Source organism: Ricinus communis, chromosome 6, assembly GCF_019578655.1.
Source record: "Ricinus communis isolate WT05 ecotype wild-type chromosome 6, ASM1957865v1, whole genome shotgun sequence".
Lineage (NCBI taxonomy): Eukaryota > Viridiplantae > Streptophyta > Magnoliopsida > Malpighiales > Euphorbiaceae > Ricinus > Ricinus communis.
This window is the reverse complement of record NC_063261.1, coordinates 18907200-18934467: the sequence shown is the minus strand read 5'-3', so window position 1 is coordinate 18934467 and position 27268 is coordinate 18907200. Positions and strand designations below refer to the sequence as shown.

Genomic DNA, 27268 nt, shown 5'->3' with positions numbered 1-27268 from the left:
GAACTGCCTTTGAGCTTAAACGTCCCAACAATCCATCTGAAAGCCAAATAGTTAAAACTCTAACTAAAATTGACAATGATTTGACATAAAAATCCACATATATATATATGACTTGGGTCAAGGGCAATCATTCATTCCAGCTGAAAGATTGCAATATCTATTATACATGAACAAAAGCTTTCTGCTGTTTTGGTGGCAAAGATACAATCTCAATAACAAACATCAGAAAGGATCTACAAAATAAACTTCAATAATTTAAAGGGATATTAGCTGAAGTTGCAATAAATTACACAGATACGACCCATTGACAACATCAAACTGCCTGCCTACATTTTTGCAGTTCAAGAAAAAGAAAGAAAAACTTCCTACATTTTGCCTGCAATGCTAAAAGAAACTGTATTTCGACAAAGACTCGAATCTTTCAAGTTGACTGAAAACATTCTAAAACTCTCCATGTTCATGTATCAAAACAGAGTGAACATGTAAATTAACCTTAGATCACTCAGAAGCCTTGACACAGAGCATGTTTCATAACAATTATTATTATTCTGCTGCAGCATCTCGGCTGTGAATGCCTTCTGAACCATCCTCTGGCAGTGTACCCAAGTCTATGCGAGCCTCTTTCTCGTCTTGCCCTATTGAAGAATCAGATGAATCAATGGGGTCATGAACAGCTTCCGTCCCATCTGTTCCAGTAGAGCCTGCATTTTCATCTGTTTTGTCCAATTCATCATTGATCTCCGAGTTCTCATCTTGAGATGCATCTGTAGTTTCATTTGTCGTTGAATTTAACCCAGTATTGACCTCTGCTCCAGCTGTAATTTCAGGTTTAATAGTCTTATCTGAACCATCAAGCTCTGAATTAGTAGTGAACTTTGAGTCTCCAGAAACTGTGCCATTATTCTCAGTTTTATCAGAGACAGTAGAATTAGAATCAAGTTCTGTGATACCAGAAGTAATGTTGTTCTTAACCTGTTCCAATACAGTAGTTTTGACATCAGATGCTTCCCCATCACTACCCACTGACGCATTTTGGGGTTGATTTGAATCGGATGTAATTATTGTTTCATTCTTCTGGGGTGTACCAGAAATTTCACTGCTCCCATCTACTGGGTTATTGCCAGCTTCTGCATTCACATCCATTAACTTATTGCTTGCTTCTGTTTGATTGCTGGATATGGAATCAAATGTTGCATTTTTTGGCAACTGATCTTCAGAACTGATGACCTCATCCCCCCTTTTTTCACCGTCTGTCACATTAAATGAACGATTACTCTCACCACCTTTCAGCTGTAATGTTGAGTTCTTCTGATCCCCATTGATATCGTCATTGTTATTGTTAGTGGAGTTCTGCTCCAATTCTAAATTATTTGTCACCGACAACTCATTTGAGTTATCCGAACTTACCTTCTCAGGGTCAGTGCTTATTACTTCGGTATCATGGGTCACTGCACTGGAAGCATCATCAGCCTTGTAATGTACTTCTCGAGCCTCATGATCATTTTGTACACTTCCATCATGACCCTGATCCTCTGTCGAAGCTTCTTGGTCTACCTGATCGTCCTTATATTCACCTTCATCATTTCTACTCTCCTTTCCATCGCTTGCTTCCTCTCTTTCTTTCTCTCCATCAACAAAATCCTCATGATCAGCTTCTCCTACTATTTTCTCTTGATCACGTTCATCTATCTCATCATCTCCACCTCCTCTCCCCTCATCTTCTGTCTCATCACCCTTGGTATCTTCTTCTTGCTCTTCATCTTCATGCTTGGTTCCTTCTTCATCTCTCTCTTCCTCTTCAGGCTTAGAATCTTCTTCTTGCCTCTCTTCTTCATGCTTATTTCCTTCTTCTCGCACTTCTTCGTCTTCATTCTTATTTCCTTCTTCTTGCTCTTCTTCTTCTTCTTCATGCTTAGTTCCTTCTTCTTCTCGTTCTTCTTCTTCATGCTTAGTTTCGTCTTCTACCTGCTTTTGCTCAAGCTCATTTTCTTTAATCTTATTTACTTCCTCCTCTACTGTTGTTTCTTCCTCATCTTCTTCCTCATGCTTCTCATCCTTACTCATCTCCTGCCCACGAGGAAGGAGACCTTTCCTTCCTAAGTTTGTAATATCATCAGTACTTTGAGTTCTGACAGAGAGTTTTGCATCTTTCTGATCGAACTCCTTTTTCTTATCATGGGAATGCTTGACTTGGTAGATTAACCAAAAGCAGACACCAAGCAATAAACAAATCTGCAAAACATGCTTTACCTTGAATCCTTTTGATCTAGTGTTCCTACTTGGTGTCCGTTTGATCATGACGAACTACTCCAATCTACAACCCTCTTCTCCTTCTATATGTATAGCAAGGCAAAGAACCGCCAAGAATCAAAATTTCACAATTAAATAGCTGCAAGAGATTAAACAGTCGATCACATATAAAATATTTTTATATATCATTTCAAGTCTCTAAGTTAATTGGACTGTAGAAGCAACCTACTTAAACTCTATAGTATCAAATCCTTAAGAGCTTTCATGGTAACCCACCAGCAGACAGGACCAATTTCAACCACCAACATACAATAAAAGAAATCTCCAAAACAAAATCCTGATATTTAATGTAGTTTGTGGAACCCACCCCCATGTACTAGCTTAAATCTACTATGCTCCACTTGAATCTTCTATTAATGTCAGAGGCAGTTACTAAAGAAAAAAGAAAGAGAAGAAAAACCCAGTCCACACAATTTTCAAAATATCAGTTTCATAGTTTGGAACAAGCCTAGATCCTTTATCAGATAAATAAAACCAACTATTCTACTCAGTTTCTTCATTCATTTATTACTTTAGGAAAATGTAGGCAATCAAATTTATTTCCCTTTCAATAAAGATACATAAAAGTATCTCCTTTTCAACTTTTGCAAAAGGTTCACCATTTTCAGGTTGAGTCAGTTATGTTATCACTTTTGATTAAGGTACACTACCATCTTCAAGCAAATTAAGTTACTATATCACTTCAGATTTCACATATATTGATGAGACTTAAGAAAAGCCTACCTTGAAACACATAATTTCAGGAAATTTTCATATCAAGTGTTTGAAAAGTACATAACCAAAACATTTTTGCTTTACTATTTGTGTTTTCTGGCAGTTGGATGTAAGAACTTGGTAAAGAAGGGAAAACTCTTCAGGAGGCCACCCCAATTTGAGCACACAAAAGGATTAAGAAAACAATGTTTGCCACTGGCACAACATTAACTTTTATTTCTTTCATATTCCTCATTTCCTTTTAATTTGAAAGCATGCATATTTTTTTCATTTCCCTCTGATTTTATCAAAGAAATGTGACATCCCTCAAATCTAATATAAATTATATATATTAACAGGACAAAAAGAGGAAAAGCCCATCTCTTTGTATCTCCTCCATTACAGAAACCCATTGCAAAAGAGCTAATAACATTTCTTCTTTTTTTTCTTAAAAAAAAAAAAAAAGGAAAAACAAGCACAAAGAAGTAAAGCAAAGCCCCCCAAAAAAAGAAACCCTAAAAATCAAAATCCTCAAACAAATAGTCTTGTAATACCTCCAACCAGCAAAACTCATAAATTAAAAACCAAAATCTGATTTTTTATCATTCACAACCCAAAAACCCATATGCCAAAATAGTTCATTTAAACTATCAAACCAACAAAAACTCCATTTCATCAGAAATTAAAAACTGCTAAGTGTAGAAGTAAGTAAAAACAAGTGATCCTACTCACAAACAGATTAATGCAAAAGCAAAAGCTAATTAATCAATGAAGCAAACAAGCAAGAAAGAAAAGGAAAAAAGGAAGGAAGGAAAGAAGGAAGTACCTGGAGCCAGAGAGTGAGAGTAAACAGTATTTACTGTGTGAATTAAAAAAAAAAAAAAAAAGAGCTATATGTCTAATCTAAGGAAGGAATGAGAGATGGGTAAAGGGCAGTTCTCTTTGGAAATGGAAGGAAGGGGTCTATGTGAAGCAAGTGGAGTGTTTTATTTATTTTATTTTCTTGTTTGTGTAATATTGTTTCTTTATTACAAGTTGTTGGACTTTTATAAGTCAGTCAGAAGAGGAAAGTACAATCTGGATCCAATATCTAAGCAACAACAAACTTATATAAAATGGGAATTACTTGCTACTCTATTATATATCTTTTCTTGATGTATATTATTTATTGATATTTGATACATTATATTTTTATTAAATATCAAATAGTGATTGTATTTGTTATATAAAAAGGACAATGTGAAACCCTGAAGAAAATGCTGATAAGAATTCTTGCTTATGAAAACTAAAAATGTCTTAATTGTAAACCACTTAATCTATTATTCATTAAATACTTATGAGTTAATGTCTTCAGGTGTATTATATTTAATTATTGAATTAAATAAATAATACACTACTTTAATAAAAAAATTACAGATATTTTAAAAATATATAAAAAATATTTAAATTCATTCAAAATGAAATATATATATATATATATATATATATATATATATATATATATTTACCATTAAATCAAACTGATAAATAAACTTATATTTCAAATTTAGCAAAATCTGTCAAATGATTTGATGGGCAGATTACTTAAATCTCCATAACTAGTGGGTTTGTTTGTTTGTTTGTTTTTTTGTGTGTCTCTTTGAGGTTATGTTATCATAAATTATGACATATTACAGGGTTTTGTGATTAGGGTGAGGAGTCAATCATGGGACTGGGTGGTGTTTTACTTGGGTTACAGAGTGGACGTGATGCACCACCATCCATGCCAAATTGGCAAACCCTGTGCCGTCCACTTTCTTGTATAAGTGGAGGCAACAAAGATCATAGATTGATACACACAAACACACTTGTCTTATGTTATACATCCCAAATATTAAGTGCTCATCACAATAAGTTTCTCTATATGGGCATGCCGCATTTTTCATTATTCAACTAACAATATACCAATGGATTACCTATTTAATTCTCTTTTTCTCGTTTATCACATTCGTTCTATGACCGCTATTGAATTGTTATATCCTGAATCCAGATATATGACCATAAAACATGCGACTATAAAATATTTGATTTATCTCTCGGATTTAATTTTTTTCTATTATAAATTTTTTAATTATTTTCATAAGTCTCAATATGTATCTTTAACATCATCAAGCAGCAATAGCGATTTTATAAAAACTTAAATTTGTTTTAGAAAATCACATAGAATACGCTATTTCTTTTCTCTTTTATTTTTATATGTTTTATGTTTTTTCTTTTTTTTTTCTCTTTTATGCTGATACAATATTATGGATTTCTTTTTTTTTTTTTACCTTTTAGCGCTTTTTTGAATTTAATACTTTTCTTTTATGATTTCTTTTTATAGTACTTTTTGATTTTCTAATTTTTCTTTTTTCTTTGATTTTATTTCTTCATTTTCTTTGATTATGACTCGAAAACTAATAATTAAATTCTTCATGCAAGTATTTTTTTGTTTTTTCACTTTTTAGCTTGTGTAACTTCCATCGATTGAAAGTTAAGCTTTTATTCTTCTTCTATTGGTAAAGACTTTGGAGCTATAGGTAAAAGAAATGATGTTAGGTCTACGAAAAAGAAGGACTGAGATTGACAAAAATGATGCAAAGCTCAAACCTTTTTGTTAAAAGTGATGGAGATTTTAATTTTAAGAAGAAAGTATTAATGTTAAGTCTTCAAAAAAGCAAAACCAAATAGGGATGGTTATACAAAACTATTGTTTGTTCCATTTTAATTTTGCTTTTATCTTGATATTATTTTCATATAGGTTAAAATGATATTGTCATTTGGTATAAAATTCCATTTATGTGAGAGTTTATGTATATAATATTTATATACAAAAATTATACTATACATATATATATATATATATATATATATATATATATATATATATATATTTTAAATGAACATTTTTTAAATAACCTTTTAGATTTTTAAAATATATACTTATTGCATACCTTTATATACTCATTCTTGGTCGCTCCATTTTAATTTTGATTTGATTTGACATTATTTTTATGAAGTTTGGAAGTTGTTATTCTTTAGTATGAGAATATTCATTACTTTAGAGTTTATATATCTCATATTTTCTTTTCAAAGTTCATTGTAATGAAAGATAATAACATGCATTGATTCCATATCAATATATAAAAAAATGTAAAAGATAATTTTAAAATCTAAACAGATAAAATTAGATAAAAATTAGAGTATCATATATATGAAATAAACTCGTTATATTCTTAATATATACTATCTATTGTATACATTAAAAATTATTTATATCAATATATTCTTTTAGAATGTAATTTTTTCTATATAATATATAATTTGTTATATTCATTTTATATATTTATATTCATATAATAGTTAGTATATAAAAAATTACAAGATATATATAAAACACAGACAATATAAATATAATTTTACTAAATTTTAAAATATATACTTATGATATACCTATATATACTGTTTTATGGGTTTGTTTATAAAACAGATCTAATTTCTTAATTTTTTATAAATCTAAGTTTTTAAATCTAATATTCATCTTCTACAACTTTTAAAATCTTAAACAACTATATGTTGATGTGGTTTTTAAGAATTTTATGTTAGATAGGTATCATTTTCTTTTAGACATATTTTAAGTTGTAGATTTTATTTATTTGAATTTGTATGAATGATTTATATATATTTAGAAACTTTATTCTAAATGTGTAAGTGTTAGTCTTCAAAAGAGTTTTTACATATATAAGCGTGTTTGAGTATAAGTTGAATATGCTCATAATATACTATGATGATACAATTTATATCATATTTCTTTTCAATGTCCACTGCGATGGAAAAAAATAGATATTATGTAAATATCTATGTAAAAGATATATAAAAGATAGTCTAAAATTTGAAGAAACAAAATTCAATAAGAATTAGAGAATTATATGCATGAAATAAATGCGTTATATATTTAATATATACTGTTTACAATATACTTTTAAAACTATTTTATGTTTTTTTAGAAAATAATTTTTTTATGTAATGTATAATTAATGTATTCTTTTTATATACTTATTTTATATAATAGTCAATAAACAAAACTTTTATAAGATATACAAAATATAAACATAAATTTACTAAATTTTAACAATATATATTTATAATATACTTACAAATACTATATAATTATAATTATATTATATAATTTATATTACAGAAAATATTATATAAATATAATTATTTTATATAATTTTTTTAATTTTATATTATATAAATAGCTAACTATATATTAACAATATATAATAACTCTATATCCTATATAGTCTGTTATTATAAAAGTTATTAAGTTTTTATATATTTTTATTATAACTATATAATATAAAATATTATAAAGTTATAGTATATAGTTATAATTTGTTATAATATAAAATACTATAAAGTTATAATATATAGTTAGATAATGTATATATTATCTTTATATTAATAGAATATAAATTAATATGAAATTATAACAATGTTAGAAAAAATAATTGTAATAAGAAAAATTGAAAATTTTAATAATTTAATTATAAATTCTAAAATTTAGAATATTTAATTCTAAATATTTATTGATGAAATTACTATTAAATTTATTACGAATTTGTCTAGTAAATAAACTATTATTATATATATTGTGATTTTTGAATGAGTTTGAATTGACCATTTTAGAGGACAAAGAGGTCCGTTTCTTTAACTTCAATGTATATAAATAAAAGTTCTTGGTATTAGCATAATTTTATTATATTTTTAAGTTAAGGATATAAAAAGTAATTGATTTAATTTTTAGATATTTGTGTAAAAAGTCCCTTTTTTTTTTGTCAAATGCATTTATGGACTGGACTTGAAAGGAGTTGCTGAGCTTTGATTTTGTATTTGCATAATATGGGCCCTTGCACTATAAGGTCTCCCCTTTTAGGCTTAAAGACATTTTTTTTTAGGAAAAATAACAAAAATATTCATATATATATTTTTTTTATTAAAAATACAGTATAATTTTTTTTCATTTTTACTGTGTGAAAATATCAAAAATACAGTATCAATTATTTTTTAGGCTTAGTTATTTTTTGATAAAACAACCAAAAAACAATCAAAGAAAATTCAAAAAATAATCACACAGTATTTTTTTTTTAAAAGAATTAAAAAATAGTATTTTCGAAAAAAATTCACACAGTAAAAATAATATTTTTTATTAATTTTAGAATATTTCTGAAAAAATCCTATTTTCTCATATGTTCTAATACTCTTTTAAGTCTTTAGATATTGAATATTTTTAGGAACCCAATGATTTAGTTTAAAGCTACATTTTTTCTCATTATCTTTTTTAACTTTCTACATGATTAAGCATCCAAAATTAGTATTACTAATTGTTTTGTTACATTGAAATGAAAATCTACTTTTAAAGGGTTAGTGTTGAAGATACTCCACTCTCATTCTTGATGAATTAATCTAATGTTAATGATTAATGATTAACACTAAAATTATTGCTAATTGATTAACATAACAGAAAAAGAGTGATGCTTTATAAGTTCAAAAAAAAAGAAAAAAAAAAAAACTGAACTTGTTAAACATAGCTTTACTTTGGGTTAGGTTATTGCATCCATGGCAGAAATTTTAAAAGATATTTCTTATTATAGGTTAAACTTTTTATTCACTTTTCATATATTATAAAATATTCTTTAGGCGCTTTTCTCATTAATATTATTAAAATTCTATTTGCGTTTAAAAATTATGAAATATCATTTTTTCTTAATCTTAAAAGTTTTATCACTCAATGATCAGTAAATTTTCATTGAAAATCTTGCATTATAAAGATTACACATTGATGCTACAATTCAATATTTTTTACTTTTCTCAAGTTGAATTTCTAATAAATTCTAAATGAGATTAGGTAAAAAGGATTTTATAAGGCAAATCAAAATTAAAGGATTTTTTAAGACACAAAATTTAAAGAGCCTATACTTAACTTACTTTATTAAAAAAACAAGTAAAAGATTCAATTATATGGACCGTAGAGACCCGAAAAAAGGAGCGGCACTCTTACTGCCACCTATCACAATTGGTTGTCCCTTTTCCATTTTTCGAACCTGATTGTTAAGAATGGCGCTGGATATTGGATCATATGGGATTCTCCCGTTCTCTCTCCCGATTTAAGGACTCAAAGTAAAAATTGCCTCAACATATATAGCTTCTTTTTCTAATATATATATATATATAGTTTGAAAAAAATGATTGTAGTATGCATATTAGAGAACCTAGCACAATTCACATATACAACACATAATCCCAATTGAATGAAGGAAAGAATAAAATGAAATCCTTCAAAGAGCACAAAGGGAAGCTTGATAAAACAAGTCATTCTAAAAAGAAATGCTCATAGAAATTTAAAAAGAAAACCTACTCTCAACTTTATTAAATTCTCACTTTCTGCTAAGCCAGACCACCAGAAAGGCCCTTGCATTGAGAAAGCCTGAGACATATTCAAAGCTTAGTACACAAGACTTTATCATGAAAAGAAAAACAAACATCTGTCATCAATTATGAGTAGATTATACACTAACTAATCACTAAATTATTAAGAAAAATCTGACCAAGTTAAATTAAATTAAACTAAATTAAACCCTTGTACTCAAATAATTAAAAAAGAAAGAATTTAATGTAATATTATTGTGTGCAGGATGTTGTTTTAACAGGATATGTAATATTAGCCCTTTGCTTCTTTGAAAAGATATTCTTGCTTCTATTTACATTTACACTATCTTTTCATGCAATCCCTATATATATATAGAGAGAGAGAGAGATCATATTTAAACATGTTTCTTCCATACCCATTAATCAACATTCACCAAAAATCATGTCCAACATGTTCAAATTTATAGTGTTCATTGAGCTAATTCTGGCTAGCTTGTTTCAAATTTCATTTTCTTCTGTTGTTTCTACTGGAGATTTCAATAAAGATTTCTTTGTGTCATGGTCTCCTAGCCATATAAACACATCTGCTGATGGCAGGACAAGAAGCTTGGAGCTTGACCAAGAATCTGGTATGAGAATTTACATCAAAATGAATTGTTCTGGTAATTAACTTTGGTAATCTTTTTTGTTTTAAGCTCCATTGGTATTAATCTGTAATTACAGGATCCGGTTTCGATTCAAAACAGATGTTCTTGTTTGGGCAGTTCGATATGCAAATAAAACTAGTGCCAGGGAATTCAGCAGGCACAGTTGTGGCATTTTATGTAAGTATTAATAGTAATAAACCAAATTAATAAGTATTAAATTATTCTTAATTATCTTCTAAGTACATGTGCGACAAATCTATATGGTTTGGTGAATTGATGTTGCAGTTGGCATCAGATCAACCTAATAGAGATGAGATAGATTTTGAGTTTCTTGGCACTGTACCTGGGCAGCCATATATTCTTCAAACCAATGTTTATGCTGATGGATTTGATGACAGAGAAGAAAGGATAATTCTTTGGTTTGATCCAACATTAAAATTCCACACTTATTCTGTCCTGTGGAACATTTATCAAATTGTGTAAGTACCATTTTTACATAAAATTCTCACATTATTGTCACAGTTAAATTCTTTTCAACAAGTTATTATGAGCATCACTGAATAGATGAAATCTTCTGTTCTCTTAACAGGTTCATGGTGGATTCCATTCCTATCAGAGTTTACAGAAATCATGCAGACAAAGGAGTAGCATATCCTAGATGGCAGCCAATGAGCATCAAAGGTAGCATATGGAACGGTGAGAATTGGGCAACAAGAGGTGGGAAAGATAAAATTGATTGGTCACAGGCTCCATTCATCACATCATTCAGTAACTACAGAATTGATGCCTGTATTTGGAAGGGAAATCCAAGGTTTTGCAGGGCAGATAGCTCTACAAATTGGTGGAACAAGAAAGCATACAATACTCTCACACCTATTCAAAGAAGGTGGTACAAGTGGGTTAGGTTACACCACTTGATTTATGACTATTGCCAAGATAAGCAGAGATTCCATAATATCCTTCCAAAAGAATGCTCCCTTCCTAAGTATTGACTAAGGAATTTTTCCATTTGAAGTTCTATTTTGTTTCTCTATGTTCTTAATTACCTGTAATAACACATTGTCAGCTCAATAATTGTTTCAGGGTTTTTGAGCCATATTGTGGAACTTTAAGAGTAGAACTAATTAAAGAAAATATTTTGGCCTTGTCAGATTAATGCGTGTAATTTGCCCCAGTAGACACGTGTGAGATATGTATTACATTATAAATAAAAATATCTTATTTTATAAAAATAAAAATAAAAATAAAAAAACTCTGCTTAAATAATAATATAAATCAAATTCATAAATAAAACTTAACAGAATTTAATATTATACAGTTATTTTTGATTTATTCTAAAATATTTTTTTATTTAAAGATATTATATAATTTTGTAGGTTTATAATATTGAAATTTAATTTTTATATAAAAGATAGTAGCAAATTTAAAATAATTTCTTACAAATAAATAAAAATAAAATATTATTATAAAGTCAAAAAAATGAAAGAATTAAGTAAAATTACATAATTTTAAAGGAAGACTGCCTAGTTTTAAAGTGGAACTACCTAGTTTTGATAATACCTAATTCTATTTTCATCTCAAGCCTCCACCCTCTCAAACTCAAGTCTCCACCCTCACAAACCATCTTTGCTGTCTCGCCGTCGCCCGTGCTTCCGTTACCTCCGCCCTTGCTGCCGTCTCCCTCGCCGCTGCTGCTGTCGCCTCCGCCGCTGCTGCTGTCGCCTCCCCCCTCTTGCCGGTCAGATATTGTTGGTGTTTTAATTTGACATTAATTATTTTTGTAATTCTGGAGTTAGATTAAAATAGAAGGATGCAGAAGCTTAATGTTTCACTGTTATTTTTGTAACTTTATTAGAATTATTCCTTATGCAATATTACTTAATTAACATGTGCAGCTTGTTTAAGATTGATTTTTCTCTGTTTGATAATAACATGTGGGGATGGCAGAAGCTTGTTTAAGATTATTTTTCTATTTGATATTAATATTTGGGTTTGTTACTATAATAGACTTCAATCGGTTTCGGGTAGGACGTGGGTATTTCTATTCTGATTTGGGACGGGTTTGGGTTCAGAACGTGTTTTCTAATCGGATTCGGATTCGGATGTCCCTAAATGGGCAGGTACACTACCCGTTGCCATCCTTACCTTAGTTTCTAATCATGTGTTGTTTGTTTGGTTACAGAGAGAGATGGGTAGTTCAAGCAGAGACCTTTTGAATTTGGAGCACAAAAATCTCTCCACTACCTCTTCTCTTGGTATTTTTAAACTTTTTCCTGTTAGCTATACTTTTATGTCTAAATGTATATATAGGGTCTTAACTGTGTATATATATGTTTCTTTAAATATGTAGAATCCACACTTCTTCTTTGTAATAAAAAGGACTCAGCATCTCTTACCAAGAAACCACCGCTTGATGGAAAGCTCATAACTAATCCAGTTGCTCAAAGCCAAGGTAATTTTATTGTCTTCATAACTTTTAACTTATTAAGTGCAAATGTGTCATAATAATTGCAGTTGCATATGAACAGTCTTATGATATTTTTTCCTTTATTTTGTTACAATGTTAGAATTTCTGTTTCATTTGTCAAGAAGAATACACACAATTAGCATATTAAAAAGAAAAACCAAAACAATGGGGTATGGAAATGTGTTCTAACAATTTAATTTTAGCACCTTTTGAAGGGGACTAGAACACAAGTGCAATGGAATAGGTTGTGGAGTAATTTCAGCAAAATTATTAGCTTTCATATATGTTCTTTACGTTGCAAAAATATCAAATGTATGGGTCCTTTCTTCTTTTTGTTGTTTTTGCGCATCATCCTTGTGTTTAAATTGGATGGTATTTTTCTGAAAAGAATAGTTGTCCTTTCATCTTTATAGGATCCTAAAACTGCACTTAAAATATGAGGATATCAAAGTTGTAAGGTTTCTATTAATATTATAGTTCATTAATATGTTAATGTGATTGAATAAGCTAACAAGTGGGAACCAACTGCTCTTTAGATTCTATATCTTCTCATGCTACAACAATAGTTGGTTTGGAATGCCATTGTGTTTAAAGTCTAATATTGGGCAATCACAATCCCAAATTGCAGTAGAAATATGGGTGAAACTGAAACTTCCTGTTTCTGTTACAATTTCTCTAAATTTTTTTCCCCTTTCCTAAGTTCTGGGAAAAGCAAAAGATTTTCTTGGAGTCCTATCTGAAGCTAATAAGCGGTTGCAGCAAGATGCCAAGGTAGGTGTCCTTGCAATCAATTATGTTTTTTTATTAGCGCCTAACACTTCCCCTTCTGATTAGACTGATATGTGTACAATTGTTTTTTTCTTTTCTTAAATATTTATAGGACAATTCTCAGAACTATGATATTGAAGTGCTGACTGGAAATGAATCTGATGTCATTGAAATGGTAATTGAAACTCTCCCTTCCCCTCCTTCCCTCCATAGTCTGCGATTCATAGTTTAAGTGTTGATTATTGCAGGATTTAATGCTGGGTATTGCTGATCTTCATACTCCTGAAGCTTTAGCTGCTGCTGAGTCTGCAATAAATACTGGTCGACCATTGGCTCCTTTGGATTCCGACAGCAGCAGCGAAACAGAATCAGAAAGTACAAGTGATGATGATGATGACGACGACGATGAAGCAGCTAGTGATAACGATAATTATGTTGACGACATTAAAGCATGCTCTTCCTTGAAGCACAAAACATCCAAGTTTGACAAAAATGGTTCAAGTGAAGATGTTAAGAAAAATGGGTCCAAAAAGCGGCCAAAAATTGTTGAAATGTGATGAAACTTCTCTTAGGTTTGTAATATCAGGGGTATTCAGTTATTCAAGAGGTTCATTTTCTGAACTTCAGCTCACAACGTCCTCTGTTTTTTGCTTTTTCTTCCTAATCAGGGAATCATATCTATCTTTTACTCCACTGTCCACTCTACTTTTTTTAACATTGAATATGAAGGAGATTGGATATGGGTGTAATCTTCAGTACTGCAAAGATACTTTATGATTATTATTTATTTTTGCGGTTGCATTTAGAGTATGTGTTGGAAAATAAAAATAATTTTAGATTATATAGGCTATATCCTCATGTTTTAAATAACATAATAGGTCATTTTATAAAATATAAATCAATTTTATTGATAACATCTTAACCATTTGATTAGAATTTAATGGTGAAGGTTATAATTGAACATAAAAGGATCCTAATCCATAAACTTTTCGGGCGCTAACGATATATTCATCAACATCAAGTAAAGAAAGTGAGCTTAAAGAAGCCTTTATTGATATGATAATCTCTCAGAACTGGCAATGCTCTTCTGATGAAAAATAGATTACCATGCTCTCACCTGCTGAAGCAAGTATTTCGTTGATTCTGATGCATTATGACTATACCCTCCTCCTCCAAGCTCAATCTCTACCAACTTTAATCTATCAAGCTTCAGATACAAATGTAAACCGACCCGACCAAACCAAATCATGAACGATCCTAGCTATAGATATAAATGGACATAAATATTTAATCAGATTATTGTATTAGCATATTATATACGGCATAAATAAATATAAAAAAATGCGTTTAATTCAAGTGTACACAAATAATTTTTAACGAATGCAATTTCTTTGGTTTTTCCTTTTCTTTTCCTCCTTTATTCACTTACAAGCTGGTTTTGTTAAAAACAGTTTGGTTTATATTAGGTTTTAGCTTTCGGTTCAACAAACATGCAGTGCCTATCAAATAGCAAGGGGACCAGAATAATTAATTCCATACTATAAGAGATAAATAGAAACTTTTACTAATCATACCCTTATTAAATGGAAAAGATTAAACTGTATAACATTTGTATATTTATATAATTATCATAAGTCTATCTACTTCTTTTTTCATTTTCAAAACTGATATTATAAATTTCATTAATAGAATTAGTAAAAAAATTTAATTCTAATGAAAATAGTTATAAAATAACAAACTAAATAATAAGCTTTTGACAATTTGACTTAGAGAAGTGGTATAATAAGGACAGAAAATGGATGCCGAAACAAAAATAAAATGTCTGGATAAAAAGTTGCTTCTGGCATGCTTCTAAAATGGTAGCATTTTAATGTATGAAAGTGCATGAATGAATTGAATTTCACATGAAAACGAGATAAGGAACGTCCGATAGCATATATGTAAAGAGTTACAACTAATTACATGATGCACCTTTTGGTTGTCTGGCTTAGGAGTTGTATGAACTTTAAAATTAAAGATGCTAGGTTTAGAAAAGATTCAAGATGAGTGACGTATTGAAAATTTTTTATATACGCCAAAAGAATAAAACTGTGAGGCCAGTGGGGGCTAAAACGGATAATATCTCATCTGATTTGAGCATGACCTCTCTAGTAGATGTGTGGTTCGATAACAAATTAGGCAGAAAATGATGGGCATATGAACGCCGGGTCCATAGAAGTGGTGCAATGAGGGTGGAGAGCAAACTTTGGGGCAAAGATATGATGCCTAGACAATGAGCGACTACTGGATGTACGGTTCGAGGACAAACAAGACAAAAGCTGGTGGGTTTTGACAGTCTAGCCTAGAGAAACTATCCATTGAGCATGGAGAGTGGATTGTGGTGCAAGAATAGAATGTCTAGATAAAAAACGGCTTTTGGTAGGCTTCTAGGATAACAACACTCTAGAATATAGATCGCATGAATGAATTGAACTACATATGGTAAGAAAGAGTCACTTAGTAAATTAATCGGTGGATCACACACACTTGTTAGAGACAGGAACATGCCTGACTATTTAGAAAGTATACAAGTGTTGAAAGAGTGAAGTCTGGGGACAATGGTAAACGTGAGGAATGGGATCTCCAAAGCTACCCACCCTCATAAAGAAGTTCGCAAGCAAGGCACATGCCGACACCTACCTTTCCAACTAAGTCCAACGCGATTCAAATTGACGATGCATTCCATCGTTAGTAAGCGGTGGCTGCCAAGGCCCTTTTCCCTAAATATCTTGGGAAGTGAAGAGGATAGGTTTGAAACTCGTTCGATAAGATTCTCCCGAAGGTAGGCATTTACCCAAGGCACAGATATCTAGAGTCTCTCAATTATACTTGTTTTAGGGAGTTGAATGCCTTATGAGTGGCCTATGTGAGCCAGGAACAAGGATTTCGGAAAGTGGAGTGAAAGCCGACTCTAAGCAGGATCCAGAAACATTAAAAAATCCAGTTCCAATCTGGATATAAAAAAAAGTTCAGTTCAATCGTTGAAAGTTTGAGTCCGGTCTTTTTTTCTCTTTTGAGTTAGGTTCTTAAGACAGGACAGGAAATTGGATTTTCTGAAGAATCTCTCTTCCGGCCTATTAAGTAAAGTAAGTTAGTTCGAGATCGAAACTGGACCTGAAAGAGACTAGACTTCTAGTGACAGTAGGTGTGCCTTCAGTTGAGGAGAGCTGTTCACAAGCAGTGGTTATGAGCTCTTTCTTGTTTCGGTTCAGAAGAGGTAATTCCTTCAGTTGCACTAGTGGATTAAATAACCTTTTTTTAGTGCCAACAAAGTGCATGTGTTGTTGGTTAATAAAAATACGAATTTCGATAGGCTGGAGGACTGATACTATAAATTAAATAAAGTAGGATAAATGACTTAAAAGAGAAATGAAAGGCATTTTTCCACTTATCCAAGGAATCTCTTTCTTGGCATTTGTATTTGAGAGAGAGAGAGAGCTATGCTTAGGTAAGTTTCTTTAGTAAACTTATTTGGTAAGTCAGAAGTGAGCCCCACGGAGCGATAAGAAAGTATTTCCGTATGAAATTCATAAAAAATGCATATCTGGCACTTGAGGAGGTCAATCTTAAGTGTTGGAAGCTACTGCTAAGGTACTCCCCATCATCTATAAAAGATAGGCAATTAAGAGAGAATAGGGCGCCGGTTTTGATTGAATAATCCTTTCCTGTGCTTATATTGAGGTATACCAAAGATATGAGACAAAGTAGGTAACAGAAGGGGAGGGATTGCTGTTTTTTATTAGTAAGGGCAAGCAGCTTTCATTTTTTTTTTTGTTGTTTGGTAGGGCTTTAAAGAGTAGGCGGTTCGTATGTTTTTATGACCCTCAGAATAATAAGTAGGAGGATACGCAGAGCAAGAGCTTTTGAAGTCTACCGGGGCCCGCTTCTTAATTCATCCATTTAGGCCCTACTAGGAACACGTAGATCGAGGGAACCTGGCTCGGATACAGCTTCTTGCTAATAGGGGCTAATCATAGTAAGAGAGTCCAATCTCTGAAATAGAGCTTAGTCTCTCCATAGTAGTATACTAGTAGAAGGTGTAGGTTATGACTTAATCCAATAGAGTCAGAACACCTTTATATCTAAAAAAATGGTACTCGATGAAATGATCCAGATTCCACACTATGTTGTGGGCTGGGGTTCTGCTCCTCTCCTTTACAGTCGAGTGGCTCTGCTCCTCTGCGAAGCTGGTCGTTCAGTGTTCTTATGGAGGAACCATACTAGAAAGAAAATAGAAAAGGCCTTCAAAAAAGAGCGAGAGAGTGATGGGCAACCTTAGTCTATATGTTGCTCGTAAGCCGACAAGTACCAGTTTCGCAACAGTACTGGTGCAAAAGGATCAGTCCTTCACTTGTTGATCGTTCGCGAGTTGAACTCGCTCTCTTGCCACGCCTTTCACTCACTCGCTTGAGTCGGACTCAATCACTCTTTTTGTTTGGAGGATCATTCGTTCTTTACTTTCTTGCCCCCGCAGGGAGCGCAACAACCAAGGTGCATATTATCATATAGAAGCAAGCAAGCGTAGTGAATCACATGGATAAGCCCCTACCTGCTAGAGCGCGGATAGATAGGGCGGGCGAAGCGCAAAGGGGATGGATGTCTGAGCGGTTGAAAGAGTCGGTCTTGAAAATCAAAGTATTGATAGGAATACCGGGGTTCGAATTCTTCTCCATCCGCGAGGTAATAAGTTCTCTCTTGCATTATCTATAGATAAGAACGAATCGGATCGACTCGACTGATATGATAGATGGAATGGGTAGCTTATGTTATGATTTAGTTTGGACTTTGTCTCCCTTTCGTTATCTTCTGCTCCCCTTATATAGGTTGGGGAAGGGCCAGGTGGATTATTACCTTTGGGAGCTAAGTCAAAGATCTCGGTGGTCTTATGAGTGGTTGATAAACTACAATTACAGTTTTCTTTAAAAAGTCCCATAGCTTAGCTGTGAGGCTTAACAAACAAAGAAAATGGTGGATACTTCCACTAGTTGGGTAGAAGCTGATGACCTTAATGAATCGACTAAGAAGAGAAGGGGACTTGGTATTGAAAAAGATTCTCCCTATTCAGAACGACCATCATGGAAAGTGGACCTCGAATTATGATTATGAAGGTCCGTACGTCGTTAAGAGAGCCTTTTCAGGGGGTGCCCTTCTTTTTACCAACGTGGATGGAGCTTAACTACCAAACCCCGTGAACTCAGATGCTATGAAAAAGAATTACGCTTGAAATCCGCGTATCTCAATCAGTTGAATTAATGAAAATGGTTTGATTCCTTTTCGCAACCCATTTATTTTTCAGAAAGATTGGGTTCTGCTCCTCTCCTTTACAGTCGAGTGGCTCCGCTCCTGTTTTAGGAAAAATCCCAAGTACTATACATCCCGGCTTCCTTCAATCTGCTACTTGGAAGGCCGTGGATTCATGCCCTAGAAGCGGTCCTCTCTACTTTGCATCAGAAAGTCAAGTTTATATAGGGGAATCGTGTCATTTCTATCTTTGGAGATCCAGAAGAACTAGTTCTAGGCCCTATCCAAGTGCTATAAATTCAGCACGATGAGAACTTGGAGTTGGCAGAAACAGTCAAGGAATATTTACCCCTGCCTAATTTTAGTGACAATGTCTTTGTCGGGGAAATGTTCCGATCAATGCGGTACCTCCCCGGGTCAGGACTTGGCCGACATCACCAAGGAATCGTGGAGCCAATTCATGTCCAGGCAATTGAGATAAAAATAAAAAGCGGCTTCAGCAAGTATCTAGGATGATAATACTTTAAGATATAGAGATGTATGAATATATCGAACTATATATCGAAGCGAGGTGAAAAATGACCGATAGCATATATATAAAGAGCTAAAGCTAATATATGATGCATCTTTTTTGTTGTAGAATTGTAGGAATTCCAAAATTAAATACGGAAGATTTATATTTTTTTTAAATATGAAATTTCTTAAAAACTTCTTAAATCCATAAAAAAAAAAAATGAAACTGCGAAGCTAGAGGAAGTTAAAATGTACAATATCCCTTATAATAGGTTTCCGAGTTGTTACAAAGCTAACTATTTAAATAATCATGCAAGCTAATTGCCTTGCAAGATTCCACAAAAGAGACTTTGTGTGATAAATGTTGGTATGAGTTGTCCTAAGCCCAAATTAAGTGGGTTGTTGAGTTGCGTACCTAGAATTACATGTTTGGTGGTCAGATTCCTCTTTAAAGGAATTGTTAAGCTCCGCCAAAATTAGGGTCTCCATTATCAAAGAAAAACAAAAAAACATGCAAGATAATTGAATTATTATTACGCCAACTAAAGGCCGTTGCCCCCTTCTTGGCGAGTGGCTTCGCCACCGTGGGATACTATAATACTACCCATGTTTTTGAATTATGTAACAAAAATGCAACAACTGTTGGGAATGTATATATGTTTATGTCTGTATATACACTGGTTAGTGATGAGTTGCATAAGCAGTTAGTGCTTAAACTTATTCAACCCATCTAAATTAATGGAGTGTAGAAGAAGTTCACATGTCTGGCGAATAACCGCCTTACTCTTGGCAGAACATAAACTGCAGCAGTAGAATGAGCCTTGCTGAATGTTTCTATTGATCTGATAATCTTTGATAGCTGGTAATACTCTTCTGGTGGATAGTAGATTGTCATCTTTTCCAGTACTTTATCCTGCTTAAGCAAGCATTTAATTAATTCTAATGCATTATGACTATACCCTTCTCCAAGCTCAATCTCTACTACCTTTAGTTTATCAATAGGCTTCAGCCTATTTGATGCCAATGGCTCCATGAAATAACTAGGCGCTTCCATAATTGAGTTGGCCAGCTGCTGAAAATTGTTTTAAGAACAAGAGAGTAATCAAGAAAATGCTGAGCTTAATTGATTAAATAAAGACGAGTACTACATTTGCATATCTATTGCCAACTTAAGCTTACGTTAGTATTGATGAGAGCTGCTGATTCAAAGTGGGATGTGAAGGTGAGATGCCGTAAATTAGGAAACGACATGAGAAAGGAGACAATTAGTGGAACATTGTATCCCTCTGAATCAGGAGAGACGTGTAGATACAAGGTGTGCACATTCCGTAATGGAATTGCTGGGAATATTTCAGCAGAAAGAAGCTGCAAATTTATACGAAACAACTGGGAGCATCAGTAATTAGTGGATCTGCAATGCAAGCTTGAAATGAGACTATAGTTTTCAGCTAAGTTGCTCAGAAACAAGAAACACGACCCCACTCCGCGCTACACCGGAGATGCGGGATTTTCTAAAAAACTAGGAAACGAAACATTAGGAAAACATTTTATATATATATATATATATATATATATATATATATATATATATATCAAATACTTAGAAATCATGTTAATATTTTAAATAAATTTAAATGAATAATAATTATTTATGAAAAATTAAAATAATAGTAAATGATTATTCTAAATTTTTACTACATTATTATTTTTATAATCATAAAAAACACAAATTAGGTACAATTAATACAATTAATATAATATGTGATGTTGTTATATAGTAAATATTATATTGTGTGATTTGTCCACTAAATTACTATAGATGATATTTACTAGATTTAAAAAAAAAATAGCTACTTGCTACAGATAAAAAAAAAATGTATGAAAAGAATATGTATATATAGAGATTTTTAAATATAAAATAATTAAAAATTATAATATTAATAAAATAAAAAAATATTAATAAGAAGAAGTTGAAAATCATTTATAAATAGAAATAAAAATAAATAGAAAAATAAATTAAAAGTCTTTTTTTAAGTAGGAAATTTCAATTAAATAGATAAATTTTTTTAATTTTTTTAAAATTTTCAAAAATAAATAAAAATATAACAAATAATAGAAAATGATTTTTGAAGTTTTTAAAATTATGTCAGAAGAGTTTTCGTAAAACGTGTCTAAAACGTAACCTATTCTAGAGTTTACGTACAAAATGGGTTTAACCAAGGTAACTTGAGTTACTTTAAAGTTGAAAAATAATTAAGATTGATTAAAGTTAGTCTCAATTTTCTCTTGTAAGATATAATAAGAAATTAAAATTAAAGAATTGCAAAATTTAAATCCTTTATCTACTTTTCTAATTGTTTGTGAGTTCCTCATAGTTCAGTTTTAGAATCTTAAAATGAATAAGTCCAGTTTTGATTCCCCCTTTAAGAAAGGGCACCAAATTCTTAAGAACCAATTTCCTTTTTAGTGTTTACATACGTATATAAATATAAACTCATAATTACATATTCAAATTTTTCAAATATAGAAACTAAAAATTATACTTTTAGTAATTTAAGAATCGAATCAATTTAGAACAAAATGCATATTTCACATCCCTCATAAGCAAATTCCAAATTGGAGCGGCTTCAGCAGATTGCATACTTTCCAAGTTTTCAAGAGTAAATAGAAGATAACAAGATTTGGGGTTGGAGGATTACCTTAACAAAAGCTATACTCAGATGTAGCACTTTAGAATGACGAACATGCTTGAGAATCTCAGTGCAACGCTGTTGGGCAGCAATTGAAGCCTCATTCTTGATCAAAAGGAGAGGATTAGTTTGAACAAAAACTGAAGCCATTTCCAGAGAATCGAAGCTGCACAACTGATAGTCACAATCAATATCTCCTTCCAGTGTCAAACGGATAATATTTGGAGCAGAAACTACTAATTTCTTCTTGTTGCTGCTTCGACGGGAAGCCCAAAATACTCGCAACAAGTTAAGCCTACAAGCTGACACATTGATCGTTGAGAGGGTATTTGCACGTGTATCTGTAATTCCTAGGAACAATTGCTCAAGACATGTACTTTTGAGGTTAAGACTTTCTAAACCATTAAGATTCGCAATAATTAACCTCTTCAAACACTTGCAAGATGACAACATCTCTTCTACTAAATCCTGCTGTACCTGAGCAGCAGATAGAATCAATACTTGCAGGAACCTGAAACCAGTTGCGGGTAACTTAAGAATACCATTCGTCAAATTTATGCTGAGATACTTTAAAGAACTACAATCAGTGAAGCAAAGAGGCAAATCAAAACTCTCAATGCTTTCTTGGAAAGTGATAGAAAGCTTTAGCCCCTCCACATTGCATCTTGCAACCTGACGTAGCCATGAGTCTACCCGATAATCCTCTGTAAGCAAATTGGTGACAGAACCCTTCTTAAAACTCCAAGAAAGTGCGAAACTTTGGAAGTTGGTACCTCTGCGGTGAATCATATACCTATCTACAAAATCAAACATTTTGATGCGTTCTGTCAACATAAGTTGGCTATCCGTCAGGTTTATATTGAGGCGTGGAACTGAAAAACATAGGTTTCTGCATCTTCGGGACACGGTGCTGAATCGAGCAATGTCTTTCAGACTGAAAAAACTAAGGATGTTATATACAATATGGTCTGGAAGATCATCAATAACACTTCCTTGCTCACCTGATGCCATTGACGCTCGCCTGATAGTTAGTGGTTCCATAATTCTTGCAAGATAAAAGAGCAAAACAAGGAGACAAAAAAGCTTTGAAATACTTATAGAAGAGATTCACTCTAACTCTAATCCTAATCAATTGCTTATTGGCATCCTAATCCCACTTTAAATAAAAACGATTTGAGCAATTTCGTGTTATAGCAAAAACACAGCTGAAAGTCTTATATCTTAAACTCTTATAATTCAAGGTATATTAGTAAACTAGTAATTAACAACTAAGATAGAGTTGCATGTTCCTTATAGGACTAGGAATTCCTTGTAAGACTATAGGATAAGTATTCAAAAAATCAGGTTTACTCAGTTTAATTCTCGGATTAGGATTATAAAATTATTTATGTATGCATATTGCAGCTTAATTCAATGATTAATGATTAATGATTAATGAGCAGTGCTTCAATCAATGAATAAACGAGGCAGAGGAAGGCCAAGAAAAGATTCCAATAACACTAACCCTTGTTCTGTAATTAGATCTCTACAACCAAAGATAACCAGAAAGCCAAGGACCACTAGACCTTGGAAAAAATTAATTTAAGTTGTTGAATCTGGATTTAGATGGCTTTCCCAAACATGAAAAGATATTATATTGTTTTAACTAATTTCTTGATTAAATAATATTGGACATCCTAATAAATATTATATTCTTTTAATATTAGTTTATATAAAGATAATAAATAAGTTAAATAATAAATTATTAATGTAATCCAATCTTAAAAAGAATACTCAAGTTAAAGTAGGCTTCTTAATAAATTTTCTTGTACAACTAAATTTATTTTAACTGACTCGTTTTTTTAGCCTTTTCTTTCCTAACCAAATTCTAATATAGGGATGATTAATATTATTATTATTTTTTTCATTTTAATATTTTGATTAAAATATATATATGAGGTCCCAATCTCAGTTGCAAAACCAAGAAATCAAAAAAAGAAAGAAAGAAAAATCTTAAGTTGATCAAACCTCCAAACTATACTAAGACAAACTCTACGAAGCAAGAGAAGTCTTTCATAGATCCCACACAAGGCCAGTGGCAATTGCCCCTCTAGACTATAATATACAAAAAAAAATTTGGTGAAATAATATAAATTTTTTATAATATATAAATACTTTGTCATTTAAATTGGAACGAAAATACGAGATTGTTTCAAATTGAATATGATAGGTCATATTTGTATAATTTTAACCACTTATTTAAAATCAATGGTTGAGATTTGTTATTCAATAAAAAAATTACCCAATTTCTAAATTTTAAATTTAAAATTTTAATAAAATTTCAACAGTTTTATATTAAATTAAAGGTATAGATTGAAAACATGATATATTATATTCAACTTGAATATGAAAGGGTCTCAATTCCAAAAGACTGATAAATTAAATTTTTGTGACTAAAAGGAAGCTAAGAAGCCTAACCTCCTAATTCAAGTGTACAACCTTGTAGTAGCAACTATGTCAACAAGTAGGAAGGGAGATTAGAAGTTTAAAAAGCTATTACTACAAAAGCACACATGCTTGGCGGCTAAAGGTACTACTCTTGGCAAAATATAAACTGCAGCAGTAGAAGAAGCCTTCCTGAATGCTTCTATCGATCTGATAATCTTTGATGGCAGGCGATGCTCTTCTGGTGAGTAATAGATTTTCATTTTGTTGAGTTCCTTAGCATGCATAAGTAGGTATTTGACTAATACTAACACATTATGTTCCCTGTCAAGGTCAATCTCTACCAAGTACACCTTTGGACAATTAGATAGCAAGAACTCTATAGCAGTACTACTTCCCTCCATTGAGCTGTTTAGCAGCTGAAACTTATCAAATAAATAAAAATAAAACAGTAAGAAGGGCAATAGATACCAGCTTTAGCAAATCAATTAAACTTGTCTAAAGATTCATGATGAATCTCAAGATGCAAAATAATATGCTGCAAAAGGATCATGGTAGACCAAGAAACTTGCGAGTGTTCAAGTTTTCTTGAATGTTAATGGACAAGTGTTTCTAGTACTTACATTAGCACTGGGAGCTGCCGATTCAAAGTATGATTTCAAGGTGAGAGACTTCAAATTAGGGAATAAAATGAGAAGGAAGGCAATTCTATTAACATCATGTAGCTTTAAATAAGGAGTGACATGCAGATACAAGCTGTGCACACTCTGTATTGAAGTCCTTGGAAGCACTTCTAATAAAGGAAGCTGCAAAATAAAAGCAACAGGAAAAGACCCATTAGTCCATCTGTAGGCCTAACATTTGGATTATAGTGGAAATACCATTGCCTGCAGGGCGATATCATTAAGCAAGCATAATTAATCAACATTGTAAAGTTTCAGGCATCAATAAAAACCATCAGATATTGCCCGCAATTTAAAGGCGCCTGTCAGCTTTACCTTAACAAAAGCTGAATTCAGAAGCAGCATTTTAGCATGGCAAACACTTTGGAGAATCTGATTATAACATCGGATAGTAGTTGATGATGAAACCTGATAATTCTTGCTCAAAAAGTGAGCAGGATTAGTTTGAGAATAAATAGAAACCTTCTGAAGAGAACTTGTTAAGCTCCTTAAATGACAGTCAAAATCAGTATCTCCTTCCAGCACCAAAGTTTCAAGATTGGGAGCAGAAAATACTAACTTCCTTTTGCTTTGATAAGATAACCAATATAAACTCAAGAAACAAAGTCTAGAAGCTGAAACATTGATACTAGAGAGAGTGCCTGTATAATAATCCATGATCTCCAAGTACTGAAGACATGCATTATTGTTGATGTTAAGGCTTTCTATACCCTTGATATTATAAATCTTTAACTTCTGCAAACACTTGCAATTTGACAACCAAACTTCAAATAATTGTTGTTCCACATGAGCCTCACTCAGCAACACATGCTGAAGAAATTTGAAACCAACTGTGGGTAATTTAAGAATGCCATTAGACAACCCTAGTTTAAGATACTTAAAAGAAGTACACTCAGTGAAACAAAGAGGCAAAACAAAAGTACCCACATTGCTGCTTTCCTGGAAATAAATCCAAAGATTTAGTCTCTCTACATTACATCTTGCAACTTGATACAACCATGAGTATATTCTGTATTCCTCATTATGCAAAGAAGCTGTAATAGACCTTGTACTAAACAACCATGACAGGTGAAAACTTTCTAACTTCAAACCATTGCGACAAATCATAAATCTATCTATGAAGTCAACAACTCTTGCTCTCTCTGGAAACCAAATTTGGTTGTCTGTCAGGACAATGTTTATGTTTGGAATTGTAATACATAGCTTTCTGCATCTTTGAGATAAGGTGCTGAATCTAGCTATGTCTTTTATGGTGAGAAAGTTGAGGATCTTATGAACTATATGATCTGGAAGATCATCAATATTACTTCTTTGCTTACCTGATGCTATTGCTGTTTGCTTGGCTGATGGTTCCATAGTTCCTTGAAAGATCCAACAAATCTGATATGGGAAGAACCAGGAGATGGAGCATTTCACGGATGGAGATATATAACGGTCATTAACATTGAGCCATACTTGATTAGGACTCTAAGGATTTCCACATGTGAACGCATTAAAAAAAGACTACATATTATTTACCAAAATAGAGAAGTGAATGTAACCCTAAAAAAAATCTTTAATGCACAGGCCGTCTGTGAAACCTTTGGACTAAACCAGGAAAGATGGATTAGTTAAGGTGTTCATATTGCTAATTATAAGTAATTATATTACTACAACTAATTGCATCCAATTACAAAAATTAAATTCGTATGATGGGTTCAATTGCATCATTTTCTACATTATTTAGAACTTTTCGTATTTCCAATTCTAGTATTTTTATGAAATAAATGGTTATAACCTGGACCTTATACATAATTTTTTCTATATTGAAATAATGAGATTAATCAAAACATTGAGCAATTTTATAAATCTAAACGTTTACTGACTGAGTCCTTTTTTTCTTTTTTAGATTTTTCAATTAACATTCATAATTATTATTCACATATATAAAGGCATATATATAATTATTGCCATGGAATTATTTATTATATTAGTTATATAGAAATATATAAACACTGTAATCATAAATTTATATTAAAATATAGTGAAACGAAAAGAATTAAGTAATAATATTAATTTATTCATAATAATTATATGAAGCGTATACACATACAAATTTAAGTATTTTTTATTATTTTTTTATCAGATTATTTATCAATTTTTTGGAATTAAGAAATTTATTTCTACCTGTAATTCAATTAATCACTTTTCTCTACACTCTCAATAAACTTCGTCCGGATCTGAATTTCATGAACTGAATATTTTTTAGGCACACCTGAATTTAAGTTAAACTTTGTAGACTTTTTTTAATGCAAGTAGGTTAGATAAAATATGTATTAACTTATTGTTCAGTAAAACCAATAA

The 27268-nt window shown here is 31.7% G+C and overlaps 5 protein-coding genes across 8 annotated transcripts; 2 read left to right on the top strand and 3 right to left on the bottom strand.

The window, feature by feature from the left end:
* Positions 1–234: 234 nt before the first annotated feature.
* Positions 235–4013, bottom strand: LOC8268888 (cilia- and flagella-associated protein 251). Of its 2 annotated transcripts, none has more exons than XM_002522031.4 (2): positions 3830–4013; positions 235–2333 (listed from the first exon to the last, which is right to left on the bottom strand). In XM_002522031.4, exon 2 carries the CDS (start codon positions 2296–2298, stop codon positions 544–546), a length of 1755 nt encoding a protein of 584 aa, XP_002522077.1. In that variant the 5' UTR covers positions 2299–2333; positions 3830–4013; the 3' UTR covers positions 235–543. The 2 variants fall into 2 exon arrangements, with proteins under 2 accessions (XP_002522077.1, XP_015576616.1); XM_015721130.3 differs by having other exon boundaries at positions 235–2389; positions 3830–4012.
* A 5823-nt stretch (positions 4014–9836) lies between these two features.
* Positions 9837–11250, top strand: LOC8268887 (probable xyloglucan endotransglucosylase/hydrolase protein 10). The gene is made up of 4 exons (XM_002522030.3): positions 9837–10082; positions 10177–10277; positions 10386–10579; positions 10690–11250. Exons 1-4 carry the CDS (start codon positions 9896–9898, stop codon positions 11090–11092), a joined length of 885 nt encoding a protein of 294 aa, XP_002522076.1. The 5' UTR covers positions 9837–9895; the 3' UTR covers positions 11093–11250.
* A 369-nt stretch (positions 11251–11619) lies between these two features.
* On the top strand, positions 11620–14140 carry LOC107261484. 3 transcript variants are annotated; one of them, XM_048376167.1, is made up of 6 exons: positions 11620–11838; positions 12173–12355; positions 12451–12552; positions 13268–13338; positions 13448–13510; positions 13584–14140. In XM_048376167.1, exons 2-6 carry the CDS (start codon positions 12289–12291, stop codon positions 13890–13892), a joined length of 612 nt encoding a protein of 203 aa, XP_048232124.1. In that variant the 5' UTR covers positions 11620–11838; positions 12173–12288; the 3' UTR covers positions 13893–14140. The 3 variants fall into 3 exon arrangements, with proteins under 3 accessions (XP_048232124.1, XP_048232123.1, XP_015576592.1); XM_048376166.1 differs by having other exon boundaries at positions 12108–12355; XM_015721106.3 differs by having other exon boundaries at positions 11622–11838; positions 12283–12355.
* Positions 14141–19858: 5718 nt separating this feature from the next.
* On the bottom strand, positions 19859–22829 carry LOC8268884 (F-box/LRR-repeat protein At2g42720). Its single transcript, XM_015721099.2, has 3 exons — positions 21828–22829; positions 20308–20493; positions 19859–20200 (listed from the first exon to the last, which is right to left on the bottom strand). Exons 1-3 carry the CDS (start codon positions 22827–22829, stop codon positions 19859–19861), a joined length of 1530 nt encoding a protein of 509 aa, XP_015576585.1.
* A 1505-nt stretch (positions 22830–24334) lies between these two features.
* LOC112535317 (putative F-box/FBD/LRR-repeat protein At1g78840) lies at positions 24335–26281 on the bottom strand. Its single transcript, XM_025157894.2, has 3 exons — positions 25241–26281; positions 24866–25048; positions 24335–24661 (listed from the first exon to the last, which is right to left on the bottom strand). Exons 1-3 carry the CDS (start codon positions 26279–26281, stop codon positions 24335–24337), a joined length of 1551 nt encoding a protein of 516 aa, XP_025013662.2.
* Between the last annotated feature and the right edge of the window lie 987 nt (positions 26282–27268).